General features: G+C 37.7%; 1 protein-coding gene across 7 annotated transcripts; it reads right to left on the bottom strand.

The window, feature by feature from the left end:
• Positions 1–1,433: 1,433 nt before the first annotated feature.
• Positions 1,434–13,860, bottom strand: LOC113685914 (uncharacterized). 7 transcript variants are annotated; one of them, XM_089204865.1, is made up of 17 exons: positions 11,146–13,860; positions 10,152–10,197; positions 9,381–9,461; positions 9,016–9,060; positions 8,699–8,752; positions 7,763–7,897; positions 7,396–7,496; positions 6,478–6,546; positions 5,520–5,568; positions 5,016–5,051; positions 4,419–4,451; positions 3,967–3,987; positions 3,422–3,442; positions 2,727–2,753; positions 2,605–2,628; positions 1,765–1,876; positions 1,434–1,618 (listed from the first exon to the last, which is right to left on the bottom strand). In XM_089204865.1, coding segments are annotated over exons 1-17 (1,140 nt in total). In that variant the 5' UTR covers positions 11,431–13,860; the 3' UTR covers positions 1,434–1,617. The 7 variants fall into 7 exon arrangements, with proteins under 7 accessions (XP_089060991.1, XP_089060992.1, XP_089060993.1 ...); XM_089204866.1 differs by having other exon boundaries at positions 2,727–2,750; XM_089204867.1 differs by lacking the exon at positions 2,605–2,628.
• Positions 13,861–15,032: the final 1,172 nt, after the last annotated feature.

The raw sequence follows: 15,032 nt of genomic DNA, 5'->3' as shown, positions 1-15,032 counted from the left end.
AAGATAAAAAAGAGATAATTCAAAACAAAAACAGCAAATATGGAAACATCAATAAACAGAACGAGGCTGTATGTTGAAGGTTGAAAGTGAACGACACCGACTATCAGTCACCGAAAGTTCAGAATAAATGAACAGTAACGTTAGATCTATCATCTATCTTAAGATCACTTAAGGCTCTCAATGAAACTTATGTGAATGTCAACTCAGACGTCATTTGATGTAAAAATAAAATGACCACTAACTTCTCTTGGAATACAGGAAGTAAACAAAACGTAATTCAAGAAGATAAATTCATCGAAATGTCTAGCATTTGTTGCGATATTCCAGCACTGTACTTCGTGCCGAGATCTTTTAATGTGGGTACACCACAATTTGTGAAAAAGATTTTTGGGAAACGGTAAGTTTCCTTCAAATCAAATCAAATTTGAATACGATACCTTGTCTTGGTAGGAAAAAAAAACTCCAAAATTGTCATGAAAGAATCGGACAGACCATTATGGTAAAACTTTGACTTTTTTAATGAGCACCAGTAGCGATCTAGTAGTAAGTTATAATTATGATATCTTCAAACAGAGGTAAAGCGAGATAAGCTTTCAAACATTTAGCAGATTACAATTCAGCGACATAGTTAATATAAAAGTCGTTGAATTTCCTGGAGACGCTACTTCATGCTGTCTCCGACGGTAATCAGATATAGAGGGTGTGCTTGTGCTTTTTTCTGCTTTTTCTGTTTGACTCTATATTGATTTTCTATTTTCTCTTATGACAAACCAGATTTTAAGTCTGACGGGTAGAGGGTTCTTAGCGTTTCACAAACTGCTTCCGGTCAAAGTCACACGACCAGTCAGGAATGACTATTTAAGAGCGTCCCATTCAAAAAAAATAATGAAACCACAAAAGCGTCTAATTCGGAAAAGGCTACAACACATCTCAGAGTGTAATTCTACGTGCAAAAAACAAAACAAAACAAAATTAAAAAAAAAAAAAAAAAAAAAACCAAAGGGCACTTTATTCCCCTTTCTTCCAATTTAATCCATAGCATAGGTGGCCTCGTCACTTAACCGGGCAATGATTTTAAAGTAACTCAGGCGACAATTTAAAAGGGAGCCATAAGGATTAGATTCAACGCTTTTGAAAAAAGCTATTATCTTAGGAAATGAATCTTTTCTTCAAGGATTCGGATCTCTCAACACTAAGGGCTCTAGCAAATTCAAGATCTTCGTCATACACCCTGAAATTTTAGATACCATTTGTATTCGGCGCACCTCTTTAAAACTAAAGCGCTTGTCTTCTTACGTGTTTTGACGAAAGGAAAGTCCAAGAGTGAGATCTCAGTCAATCGATCTTTGTATAAAAAGCTGAATTACGAGCGTATTTTAAATTGCTCTTCAATTATGATGTATTGAAGGGAAGACGCACAGAAGATATCACAATTAACAATTTTTTCTGCCTCTTTATTATATAAAAGCAAACAGATTACATATTGCCCTGCGTTAGCTAAGTAATAGATAACAGACGCTTGGCAACATGGATTCTATTTGTTAAGTAACGTATTGCACACGACACTTTAAGTCTTGGGAGCTGTATATAAGGAAGGCGTGGTACTCAAACTCCATATCTAAAACAGAAATTTCATCATATTAAACAACTAATAACCTTAAAAATCGAAGAGAACCCGAACTAAAAAAAGAAGGGTGGTTAATGTTACACCGTTCTTTTGAAATTCTTAAAACGCGAAGTATCAGAATACACAACACGACTTACCAGGCAATGAAACTAACGGACGTCGAAGACGATAGCAAAAAAAGTATAAGAACAACAGCACATGTAGAGGAGATGGCAGCTGCCATGTTGGTAACACTTTTTTCGTCGTCACCTAAGGAGAAAGAGAGTTTTTTGTTGATGACTGCTGTATATACACAAAACGCGAAGGACAAATATTTACGATTCAAAAATGACACTTTGACCTGAACAAGACTAGAATCGGTCGAAATTATTTAAATTGAAGACATTGGGCTTTTCTTGCGAAGAGTGTTATCATATACTCCACAATTTTTCCTTGTGCAAACAAGAGTAGACTTTTATAGGGGGACGTGGGGGCAAAAACGAGTTTCTTCTCTCAATAATTTATAAAAGGCTTGCTTGCTTCTAATAAACCTTCTTAAACAATCTGAAGTCTAGGATTTTTTCAGCTGAATGAACGTTGTAGACCCATTTCTTACAAACGACACTTTTAGCCACTGATTTACAGTCACCGCGGCGGAATCACGTCATGAACAAGATATCGAACAGAGTTCATCAAGCAAGGAGTGGCTTGAACTGGATCGAGTGACTTCGGACCAGCTGTGTATCACTGAAGGAATTTCGCTCTGGCAAGGCATGAATTCTATTCTCTAAATTCTTAACATCAGATCAGATTGTTTTCTGAGTTTTGAAATGCAGTTGAACCAGTTCCCCACCCCTCCTTTTTATCATTCAGTTTTCCTTCTACGTTATCTTTTAAATTCAAATTTGTCCATTCTAAACATGGTTATTTTATTCCAAGGTGAGAGGTATTTCGAAAGGACAATTTTAGTCGATTAAGGCTGTTAATTGGAAACCTACCTGTAGACTTGAGGCGTCTTTGGGCTGAGAAAAAAAGAGGTAAAAGAGAAAATAAAACCATCAGAAGGAAAATTGCTCTGACTCATTAAATAATAGAGATTGTTTGCCACGTGGAAACCTACCTGTAGACTTAAGGCGTCTCTGGGCTTCTAAAAAAGAGGTAAAAGAGAAAGTAAAAGTATCAGAAGGAAAATTGATCTGACTCATTAAATAATAGAGGTTGTTTGCCACGTTTTGAACCGCTCGCCTTCAGGGGGGGGGGGGGTACAAACCTTGTTCAGTTCACTCTTACTATACTATTCTCATTCAGATCATATCTTTTCATTCTGGAAGTCTACGCGCCCACGATTGGATTAAGGAATGGTACGTTGTAGGACATAAGCCTTTCCCACGATCCTCTGATAAGTTAGATTCTTATTTCACAATGGCGCAAATTAGGATCTCAGATAAAGATAAACAAGATAAATAGTTTATTTATAATCGCTTTGCAACAAAAAAAATTGAATTACACGATTGTTACAAAATATCGAGAATAACATTAAAAAGAACTATCAGTAGTTTAAAGCAATTTTGTATAAAATGTGTTTGCATGTCTCTAATGTTCGTAAGTAAATATTTCGATTAAATGTGTCAAATGAATTCTACGTGGTAAGGAAAGGACGGAATTGAATCGAATAGTCCTGCATATTCAAAGGCTCCACCCCTTCCTTTTTTATATATTTGTTTAGATTACTTATACAACTTGTCGCCTTTTAATTTAAAAAAAAATTGTTCCTTGCACCGATGGTAGCTTAAGGCTGTTAATTTTCAAACATACCTGTAAACTGAGTCGCGTAGCCTACAAAAGGAGAAAAAAAATCAGAGCTGTAGGAAATAGTGAGGCATTTGACCAGTTCTCTCACAGAACATGTTGAGAATACTAATACTACAAATATTAACAACTATGATTATGTATAAAAACGAATCTAATTGTTACATGATATCTTATTAACTTAAATTGAGCTCATGATTGCTCCTCAATACCATCAATCTCTGTTTCATTCAATTCACCTTATTTTTTACCAGTGAGAAAGAGAAAGCAAGAAAAATTAGAGAACCTGAAAAGGAGACTCCTCGTCTGAACCTTGGGATATGTCACTGATTATTTTTACTTGAGATGAATATATAATTTCTCTTTTTTTTTCTCTTCTTCGGTCTAATAGAGAGACGGAAGTCTGTAGAAATTACTCAAGTGAAACCTACACATCCCAACCGATGCCTTCAAGCCTTCAATGCCGCTCTTTGAGCTCCTAATTCCTCTTGAAGAAAGGAACTTTCTCTAGAAAATGTCGATATGGTGAGGGCTGTTGATTTCAAACCTACCTGTACGTGTAGTTGGTTGATCTATAAAAGAGCAAGAGAGAAAATTTGAGAAGAAAAGTACGTTGACAGTTTTCAGACTTAAATTGTGTCTATATACTCTGCAATCCTGCCTTACTATTTTGTGAAAACTGGAGAAATCGGGCAACCCTATTGCCTCAGCTTAAGAAGAAGAACACAGGAGCACTACTTGTTAAGCTGTTAGAAAGAAGAGTTATCGTACGTAACTCAAATAATATACATTAACAGTCAATTCCCTTCCAGAAAATTGTCTGAATACATGACGGGGAATTAGTGGAGATTGATAGTAGCGAAATATTATCACTGAAAGAAAGATCTTTCCAGACAAGTGGACAATGAAATCCATAGTCAAAGACCGGACCTTTTTAATTTTCTATAAAAGGAAGGAAAAGGCTGAATAATTGTTATCTTAAGGCTAAATATTGTTATCTTACCAATATAATTGAAAAGCGGTGGAGTATCAAGATCTGGGGAAGAGGATTAGCCGGTTATAGCGTACCCAAAAGTGACTGTAGTATAAGTAGCTGCTGATAAACATGACTTAGGAATGGTAACTGATTACTTAGCAGAGAATTTGGAAAGAACTGGGGTTACGATAATACACAAATAGTTACACGATAATTTATAATTATCGTAAAAGACCGCACGTGCAACTCGGTACTGTCAGGGATATACAAACAGATAGATCGTATTTATGCACAACAACAGTTCCACGCATACAATGTACCATAGAAATTGCTTCACGAAATCAGTAGCCATCTCTTGACAGGAAAGTAGGAAAGAAGGGTCTAACAGATTAACAAGCTTCTACCAAAAGACGTCAATAACGGATTTGACGCACATAATTAAGGCTATTGCTGAGCAGCGTTACATGAAATCATTACTTAACACCACGCTTGGCTTGGCTGACAGGCTTTCAGCATGAACGACTTCAATGTGTTGTACGAAGAATATGATAAAAATTGTAATGAACAATAAGGGGAATATTACATTTATTTGCATTAATCCCTGCTTTCAGCCCAACAACTTACTTGAAAACGTAAAACACGGTTTGGGCACTTTGCACGCTGCAAAATGAACAGTCAAGCATTTTTCAGAGAAGCATAATTCGTACTCACTAAAAGAACAAGCAATCTAGCTATCGTAAAAAGGTTTACGCAGTGAAACTCAAGCATAGATTCTGCTCACAAGCAATAAGTTTAATTAAAACCCCACCACGAAAAGGAAAAAAGGGCTGATGAAAAAATATCAAAGTATTCATTCGAAATGATAATAATTCTAAGACTTATGATAATGAAAATAACAACCTAATAACAAAAGGCAAGGCTTTTTGAATTTCATTTTACCTATTACGGACTTGCTACGACTTTGTTTGATTAGTTAAAATATCTCTCTTTATCTCGCGTTATGCTTTACCTCAAAACTCGTAAGAAAAAAAATAAACAACGCAAATAAACAGGAAAAAGCAAACGAAAAAAAATAACTGATGGGAGCTTATTTTCTTGTTTTAAACTTAGAACGTTCACCAGACTTACTGAATAGGGAGTAGAATGGTATCTCAACTGGATATGGAAGAGAGGTAATCTGATTAAAGATAAAAAATAAAGAAACGTTTCATGGACAAGCCTTTCTTATCATGCATTGTCATTATTACTACTACTATTATTATTATTATTATTATTATCATTACTACCATTGTTCTTTAACATAATTGTCATAATTATTATTATTATTATTAAAAATATCATTTTATAATTAACAAATAGAGAAGCCTTGTCCGTGCACTGTTCTATTGTAAAGCACGCAGGAAGCGGCTAGAGCACTAAAAAAGTGTAGGAACACGACTACACGACTACGACAATGACTACGACCACGACTATGACTACGACTACGACTACGACTACGACTACGACTACGACTACGACTACGACTACGACTACGACTACGACTACGACTACGACTACGACTACGACTACGACTACGACTACATCTCGCGTTTCTCCCCACTTCTTGAGTTCAGTGAAATCTGGATAATACTAATAAAATTGCTATTCTGCTTGACAAAAGGAAGGCGAAACCCTTGTACACTCAGCTGTTCGTTGTCACAGCTGTGGTTTCCAAAATATAAAACATTTAGTAGCTTCTAAAATACAAAAGATTAGTGTGGATAGTAGACTTCTTTCTTGTTTTTGAGCCTCACTTCTTCATCCAGCACCTCACTGAAAAAGACCTGCTCTCCTCTGGATACAATTATTAATGGTTTACCGCTAGGATCTACCAAGAGTGTGAAGGGCGAAAAAAACATTTTCGCAACAGCTGCAGAGTGGCCCTGTTTTGCCCCGGCTATTGGCGACAAAATTTCGAAGAAAGCATGGAGCATGTAGTAAGCTCGAGATGGAGACAAACGACAACACAATGTTAAGGAAGATGAGGGTTAACCTGTCTATTTCGGTAATTTTCTGATGTACATAAATACATGTTTGTGGTACTCACGTAATGTGCAATGGAAGAACCATTTTTCAGTCCATACGAAGAATTAGTTATGGCAAAGTTCGTAGCGTTCTAAATTGAACAGATCACAAAATCAATGTGGCCCGAAACTCTTCATGAAAGTGGTGCTAATCTATTTCTAATAATTAAACTATTCATAAAATCACCTTATTTTGTATATGTCTCGATCTTGAAACCGAAAAAGATTTTTCATTAGGCAAACACGCCTAAGAACCCTCAGGACCTGTTATGTACACGAGATCTAACCCAAACCACGGTGTTAAATAATCAGTGGGCCTCACGATTTCTCTATGCGGGGTTGAGTTTATTAAATAAATGTCCTTCCCCTATCGCTTTTGGGCCCTCTTGAAACTGTTCACAAAAAGAAAAGTTCAGAACAAAAATCGGGTTCGGCCTAACTGAGGATGGTTAAGACGCGGTTCTGTAAAACAGCGGCTAAACTTTGTGTAAATAATCAAACCTTACTTTCTTGAGCATTATTATTTTCTCAAGATTTTTTCCAAAAGCAATCATCTGGTCAATACATTTTAATGCCTCGGAAAAATATAGGGCTTCAAATCATTTGCAGACGTCCTAAATGGTTTTTATTACACAAAGAAGTAAGTATCATTTCTTAGACTGAAAAAAAAGGTCCTCTGTAACTCAGTAGCAAAGAGTTCGAGTCATCAAGGGGATTAAGATTTTTCTCTCTTTTCGTGTGCTTATAAAAAAATGATTAGCATCTTTTGTCTTTCGAAGAAAGAGCCCAAAATCTCTCTCAGTCAAGAAATCATCGTCGTTGTTTTTGAAGAAATCCACATAAGCGAGATATTTCGCGAACAACCTCTACGTTTAAGTTGTGAATCAGTGTTATACAATATATGGTGTATGCACTACATTTACTTGATTTGACGACCTCACCTTGTCCAATTCTTGACACAGGCCATACACACGTTGACTTGGGCTAAAGGGATCCAAAAGTTCGTATATTATTCCGTATCCGGTCCAATTAGCCGCTTGAACTGAAAGAAACAAAGATCGCTGGAACCTTCTATATTCTTTACCTCTAATTTTAACATAATTTTCGCTCTTACTTTCTTATGTCATCCACTTGAAAAGGGTTAAAAAATGAGAAAACGCTTATCAAGTGTGCAATGGCGCATCACTGGCCCGTTAACCTTTTCTTTGACGCAAACGAATTGACGTTGCGCAGCCTTTACAGAATTATCCTGACTCAAAATTTTCTTCGCTTCTATTACTGCGTAAACAATATTGGTATTCCACTTACTATCAAAAGGTGTCCATGACAGCGTTGCTATATACCTCCCCGTGCTGTTAAGCTCTTCATATGTCACCTTAACGTCATCGGCAGTGAACGACTTTTCAGCTCTTGGTTTGTCCATCAAGCATTTTTGTAACCATTCTGATATATATAACGAGATTTATTGCTTAATTTCAAAATTAAAAATATCACCCGTCTGACACTTCTAGTTTGATAAGAAAAAAAAACAAACAGATGAAATATTAAATTAGCAATTAACTTAGAGAGATTATCTACAAAATTAATTAGGGCACTAGCAGACAGAGAGACAAGATAATTTGGTTTTATCAACTTGGTTGATAATGTAAATTGGACACTGTAAAGAGTTTCGAAAGCTGACATCTCGAGCGTTAGCTCTTCGTCAAAGCGAATGACGTTGACCAATTTACATTATCGACTCAATTGTTTTATTAAATCAAATAGTCTTGCTATGCTCCCCCACCGACACAGGACCACAGTTTCTTTAGAAACTAACCCCCTTTAGACAGAGAGAGAGAGAAAGTTCTGAAAAGACCCCTTAGGATGAGAATTACATGTTTTTCCACCAACACCCGCAGCTATCTGTCGTTGAGTACTGTCGCCACTCGAATCAGATTTTAATTTGACTAAACATGCAATAAGCCTATTAACGCCCTTTTTCCTTTTTTTTTTTCATTTTGCTATCGTCAGATTGTGTTCCAAAAATAAAGTTTAGTAGCCCTAAAAGAGATGGATCGGGAGAGCAAGTGAAGTAATTTGATTACTGGTAGCGTTTGAGTGTGTATGCAGCTAAATCATCTAAAGTGTCTACTGTTACATCAGTTTCTTTGTATGATTGTATGTCAAGACGGAAGAAGAACGCGTTCGTTATTCATCATGATCCTTGTCTGTCAAGAAAATACAATCAGTCTATTTTAAACTTACTTCGACCAAATGCGTTGAAAGATGTCGGCTTGATTCTCTCGCCGTTTGGAACAACTGCATGGAGAGATTAAAACTCATTTATTTGTCTATTTGTTTTTTAACATAATGACACAAAAATGAGCATCATCTCCACTGTTTCGCGTTCTTGTAGATTGTTGTGCATTTGAAGAGGGATAAATACATGGTAGAAGAGTGGATTTGTGCAACTGTGACACATGTCATTCCAGAATTGTTAGACTAAAAAAGGTTGTTACTTGTGTAATAAATTATTTGGTTCAAAAGTGTTAACAATACTAGTAATGGGCGCCTGACAATACCTGACGTGTTTAAGGACGTCTGATTTTTTACGCTGTTAGAGGCACCTAAGATAGCAATAAATTCCGGAAATCAGTAAGCAAAATTGAAAACCACAACATGAAATACAATAGCAACGATAACTTTTTTCAATTTCTCTTATCTAAGACAAGATATAAGTAAGATATAGCTTTGCAGAAAAAGGGAAAGACCTCTTTCAACACCCTGTAGATAAGAGTTGTTGAGGTGAAGGCGTCTTAGAAAGGTGATTTGCTTACGTTAAACATCTTTCCCTCAATGTGCAATTATATATAGTTTTCTTCGTAAGCTATCTTATTCTATTCTTAGAGTCCATTCTTGCCATGTGCAAACATATCCAGTAACTTACCTCGTTTGATTCTTTCGAAGGAAGGCGTGTTATGTGGATTAACCAAGAGATTTCGCTCCTTCACTGAAGAATTATGCTTCCCTATTGGCGAGGGAGTAGTAAATGAAATATGCATGAGTAGATTTTAAAGTAAATGCATGGGTGGTTCTTGAGGTAGAATTTGCCTCAGCTCAAGAGTCTTTAACTCGAACAAGGCTAAATATTTTTCTACAAGTAACCGAGGGGGTACATAAAAGTTCGGTCCTATCCATACAGACACCTTTTTATTTCAAACTGTCAGCTTTTTAACACTTTTCTTGAGTAAATTGATCGTTGTTGAAAAAACAAAAAAGCTAAAGCATTGACAATTCCCACTGATTCATTAACAAAAACACTGTCGCTCAACCCAACGCCTGTCCATGGTTGCGAGGCCAAAAAAAGTGGGTAGGAACATAATTCTGAAAAAAATCCCTGTTCCGCTAAGATTTGACTGAGCAGGAGACTGACTCATGATTTTCTGGCAAACAAATTCGACCAGTGGACTAGCTCTCAAACCGTTTGTCTAACAGTCTGACCGAGGAACCAATAAACTGACAGAGCGACCGTTTTTTCTCATGACAGAGGGAACATGGAGATTATGAGAAAGACAGATAAAAATTGTGATTGAAATATTTTCCTCAGCTAAGAGTGGTTGCTAAAACAAGATCGCAACACCATCAGTTTTTTTGTTTTTGTTTTGAATAATCGAACTCTTGGGAACTAACAACCCATTTGTGTCATTTAAGTTCATACCTTCCTTCCCAATGCATTTTGTGTAACAGAAATGATCCAGTGGCAACTGCAAGACACACCAACATCAGGATTCGCTTGAAAGAAAACTAATTTTTTTAATTGCACCACGAGATTTACACCCTACTAAGGGCTAAAAAAAATTAATCAGCTGAGTGCAGTACCGTCTTACTTAGAAAGCTTAGATGCTACTTACATGCAAGACTAAGATATGGAACTAGACTACGAGTCATTTAAAGTTTGGTGTATAAATATAAGACATAAAATTGTCCGATTTCCTACAATGACGGTTTTGAATTTTCAAAGTTTTGGCTTTGAATGGAAGTGATTGGGGGCAAGAGAGTAATTATATTCTCTTGGTGGGAGAGATGGTTGATGATTTGCGCTCACGATTGTCCTAGACCCGATTGTTCACAAATGCGATCGCGTGAGTAATCTTGTTACTCGAAACTAATGGTTTGCGAACATTAAGGCTTAAGATACTTACGTTTAATTAACTTAAGGGCCTTCCCAGTGATACGTGTGTGTACCCGTCACCTGAATTGGGTCTACTCCAGGGTTGTTACCACAACGTTCTCTCTTTAAACAAAATTTGATGTTTTCATGAAAAAAGGCGGGCTAGCCCGGGCCTGCGATTTCAGATTTTTCTCACTCTCCTTGCTACTGGGATGAAACTTTAAATAAAGAGCCTTTTCTTGGTTTCGGTGCAAGTGAGGTGCAATTTCCCGAATGAACAGCTTGCTAATCAGGCCGGACCATCTAAATGGCAGACAAATTCGTCCTGATAACCAGCCAACCTGGCTTGTAGCCTTACATGCACAATTAATGAACATATCAAGTCTACAACAAAAACCGTCGAGATTTCCGTGTAGATCTACACGGAACTCTCGACGAAAATTTCGATTTCTGAGGTTCTTCTATCTATATTTCATATGATAAGGGTTATTATCGTACCAAACTTAACATTAATGCAATTGTAAGAATTGCTAGATTTTACCTCTTCTCGATAAATTTTTGCGTTAAATGCTTGAAAGCTGAGGCCACATCTCCTCAAACAGAGACCCACCATAATCTGACCAGTTAACTTCGATTCATCAGGAATTCCAGAGAAGCTTCGACTCTGCACGGGCCCGAATGTAAGATTGCTCCAAATGAACATAATGAGAACGCTGATGCAGAAAGATACCCCCATTGTTTGATGTCGATCCTCCAGAGTGCTCAAGTGCAAATGAAGGTATTTATAACTCAGGCTGTTTGAATAATGTTCACCTTTGCACTTCATGCTTGCCTGGCCAGGTATGGAAACATTTCAAGATATTTAGCGGATTATAGTTCAATTACAAAGTTTTTGGAGACGCCACTTTATGCGCCAAGACACACCCTCTCGTTAATCAGATCTAGGCGGTGTATCTGTGCTTGTTCCGCGTTCTTAGTTTATTTCTCAGGATTTATTTTCCCAGTCTGCTTTCTTTTCATACAGGCCAGATGTCTCTGTAAACAGATATAAATTTACCTGCCCCCTACATGAAAGACTTTATGTCTCCTACTCTTGGTTTATTGTTAATTTCTACCTGAGATACTAAGTCAATGAGAAAAGGCAGGGAGTACTTAAGGGTCAAACTAAAGGGGGACAGGGTCGTAGCATCCGAAATTGATTGAGCAATAATCACGAGACTATCAGGTGACTTTCATAAAAATGGACTGTTCTTTGCCCAGACGTCACGAATTTTGCTGGAAAGTCTCCAGCGTTCAGTATATGACGCGGCATGTTTCTCGAGTTCGTCCAAATTTTCCTCAGACCTGGCACACTCAGCACATTTAAAACGTATCATATCTTCTCTTTTTTTTCCGTGTTGAGTATATTCCTCGTTTTTTGTGTGTGTATTGTGTAATTATGACTTGTAAACCTCACGCGTTTAAGACCCGAGGTGGCCATGTTAGAAATAAAGCGGGCAAGTTTCTAAAGGAACTGTGGTGCTGCGTCGGCAGGATAATTTAGTATTATCATCTGAGTTGACAACGTAAATTGGCCACCGTAAAGAGTTAATGGGTCAAACTCTTCACAGTCGCCAATATACGTTATCAAGTCAGTTGATAACGCTAAATTACCATTTTATGAATAGGTGCTAACGACCTATGCCATGCAAAGGTCAAACCTTGAATTTTGGGCTCTGAAATAGAGTCCCTGGGGCAGGTATTCCATAGCCAATACCGTCTAAAATATATTCGTGAGACTACTAAACATATTGTTTTTCTAAGGGTTACCTCTTTATTCAATGATCGTGTCACACTTTTTAATCAGTTGGTAAACATGGTCGCCACTTTTTGGTGTCATAATGGAACTCGTAGCCCATCGATTCCCATTCTTTGTGGGGTCAGGGTGCAACTCAACTGCAAGGGACAATAAGTTCTGTTTAGAAGATTTCGGGGCGCTGTCTTATACCCTCTCAAGACATTGCCTCCCATTGAGGGTCAGTCACTCACGCCCTAGCTTAATAAGGTCCCGTTTTGAACCCATAACTTAATCTCTTGCTCAGACCTACTTATCTTTTGTGTAATGAACATTTTCCCTTAGTTTAGCGACTTAATCGAATGTTCGTAACGGTAGTTCTTCCTTTACGAGCTCGCCAAACCTATTGTCGTTTTTCATGTATTAATTAATTCGTCTTTTGCTTTTACGAAGTTTTAAGTTTTACTCCTGCGTTTTTTCGTGATCTCCTTGACCCTTTCTTGGGTTACATAATTTTTTTCTGTAAATATGGACATTTAATCTACATCCGATATTTTTTGACCCAAGAAAAATCGCTTGTTTATCCTTCAGTGTCAACTACGGCGAGTACGTAGCCCCATATACGCCCATCCACGTCCTATAAAAGATCTTCATCAACTTCAGCTTCTTTATCGACCATCCCAGTCAACTCGAACGCATTCCGTTGGCAAGTAACGAACCTTTCTAGCCGTCTCTGCCTCTGGAGAATATTGCAGCGATAATCTCGGGGGCGGTGATCGGGGGCATTAAAAGTAGCAGCAATTGTCACCAAAGGTCGCTCGGCTCCTACTTCGGGAACACGAATCGAGCTGCTTCTGCACAGGGGTCGGTCGCAGCTCTGATTCAGAACATTACGGGTGAGAAAAATTCACCTCAGCATAAAACTATAACGATTAATTTTCTTTTCACAACAGATTCTTTGGTCGAGAACAATTACCTCCCAAAGAATGTTCAAAACAAAATTGCTGTTCCGCTCGCAATGCGACTATCAGAAAAACTGCAATCCAGAATCTAGTCGAATGAATACATATAATTTAGTCATCTTTGAGTGACAAAAGGTTCGATTTCATTGTTAAATCGTCGCCATCCACTGATCGGCCGGTCACTAATCTCGAACCAGAACTCAAGCCCAAACGTATTGCCGCCGTTTATCGATGGATCACGGCTTTCAAACATTGTGGCGATATGATCGGTGTGTTTTTCTAAAGGCCCCCGCTTTACTAACATACAGGGGCACCAAAACATTTCTCACGGTGTTATCGCAACCGCGCACCAGAACTTCTGGTCAGCCCTTTCCATCTGGATTCTGGTGGAAATTTCATCGAGGCGAAAACATTTCTGGCTGCAACTTCAAACATTAGTGTTTCAAATATAGAATTCAGCACCCAGCGACGAAATGCACTGTTCCCAGCCGGCAATGATCACTTCATAAAAAAAAATGCGTTCAAAAGAGCTGGAACAGTTCCATCAAACAAATCCGTCTCATCATCCCGCCCTGTCTCGTCCGCTGTCAACACCAGTTAAACTCGATAAATTGCAGGCCTATCTCGATGGATACCCTGCTCGATCAAAACAATACGTCATTTTCGTCCAACCATGCTTTTTCAGCCCTTAATAATCCTATGGCAGTCGACGATAAGCTCGACAAAGAGGTTCAATAAGGCAGAATAGCTGATCCTTTCTAAACTTGATCATCAGCCAAAAGAAAAGATATCCCTCGATCGTGTAAAACCAGGGCTGGGTACAGCGCACACCAGCAGTCATTTGGCTGTCTTCGAACATCTAACTCCGTGTCTCCAGTAATTGTTGCGACGAAGCAAACAGTTTCAGTCGACCTTCAGAGATGAATTTTGCTAGGCGAAGGGCTCAACAATTCTCCTTAGAGCTACAAGGGTGTCGCAAGATATTCAACTGAAATACATGAACGACTTGGAGATTCTTCGCAGATGTGACGAAGATAAGTTCGTGTAACCTATTTTACTTTGTGTTTGTTTGTTTACTTCATTTTTGATAACATCTTTATCGACTATTCACTTCAGAGACAGTAGTTCAATAACTGATGAACTTCCTCAGTTATTACAGACAATATATTATTCTTTCTCATGGACAATTTAACAATAGCTTACCCTGCCATCTACCTATTAGGAATTCTCTAGAACGATTATCAAGCATTTAAGACCTTGACCTTTTTACTTTGAATACCCATAATTCAAACATAAACCCTGATTGTAATGTCTTACGCGATCAAATTCATTGTAAATACTATTCTCCCTATAAATTTGCAGAATGTATCAAAAAACTTAAATAAAAAAATTGCCTGTCTATCCTCCACAATTATATAAGAAGCCTGAGTAAGAATCCTGAAGACTTTCAAATCATTTGCTTCACGAATTAGGTAATTGGACCAACTGAAACACGCATTACCAGCGGAAATTATCTTACATCCAATCCAAATATCCCTGGATATTCTTTTGAGAATGATCCGACGCCTCTTTCTGCTGGGGGCGTTGCAACGTATATAAATGATCAATTCAAATTTAGTATCTTAGAAGAAATTTCTACAATATCTAACTAAGCAATGTGCATTGAAATTCAGTTTTCAAAGAAAAATGTTC

The sequence above is a fragment of the Pocillopora damicornis genome, chromosome 4, assembly GCF_964200805.1.
Source record: "Pocillopora damicornis chromosome 4, jaPocDami1.2, whole genome shotgun sequence".
Taxonomy (NCBI): Eukaryota; Metazoa; Cnidaria; class Anthozoa; order Scleractinia; family Pocilloporidae; genus Pocillopora; species Pocillopora damicornis.
The sequence above is the reverse complement of the archived record's forward strand: the minus strand, read 5'-3'. Positions and strand labels throughout refer to the sequence as shown.

Bases quoted from the DNA above. Each gene is read 5' to 3' on its own strand.
- LOC113685914 (XM_089204865.1), bottom strand. From the start codon at position 11,430: ATGAAGTGCAAAGGTGAACATTATTCAAACAGCCTGAGTTATAAATAC. The intron at 8,753-9,015 runs GTATTGTCAGGC...CTCTCCATGCAG, and splicing joins GACGTCCTTAAACACGTCAG to TTGTTCCAAACGGCGAGAGA. The intron at 4,452-5,015 runs GTAAGTTGTTGG...CCTCTTCCCCAG, and splicing joins ACCGTGTTTTACGTTTTCAA to ATCTTGATACTCCACCGCTT.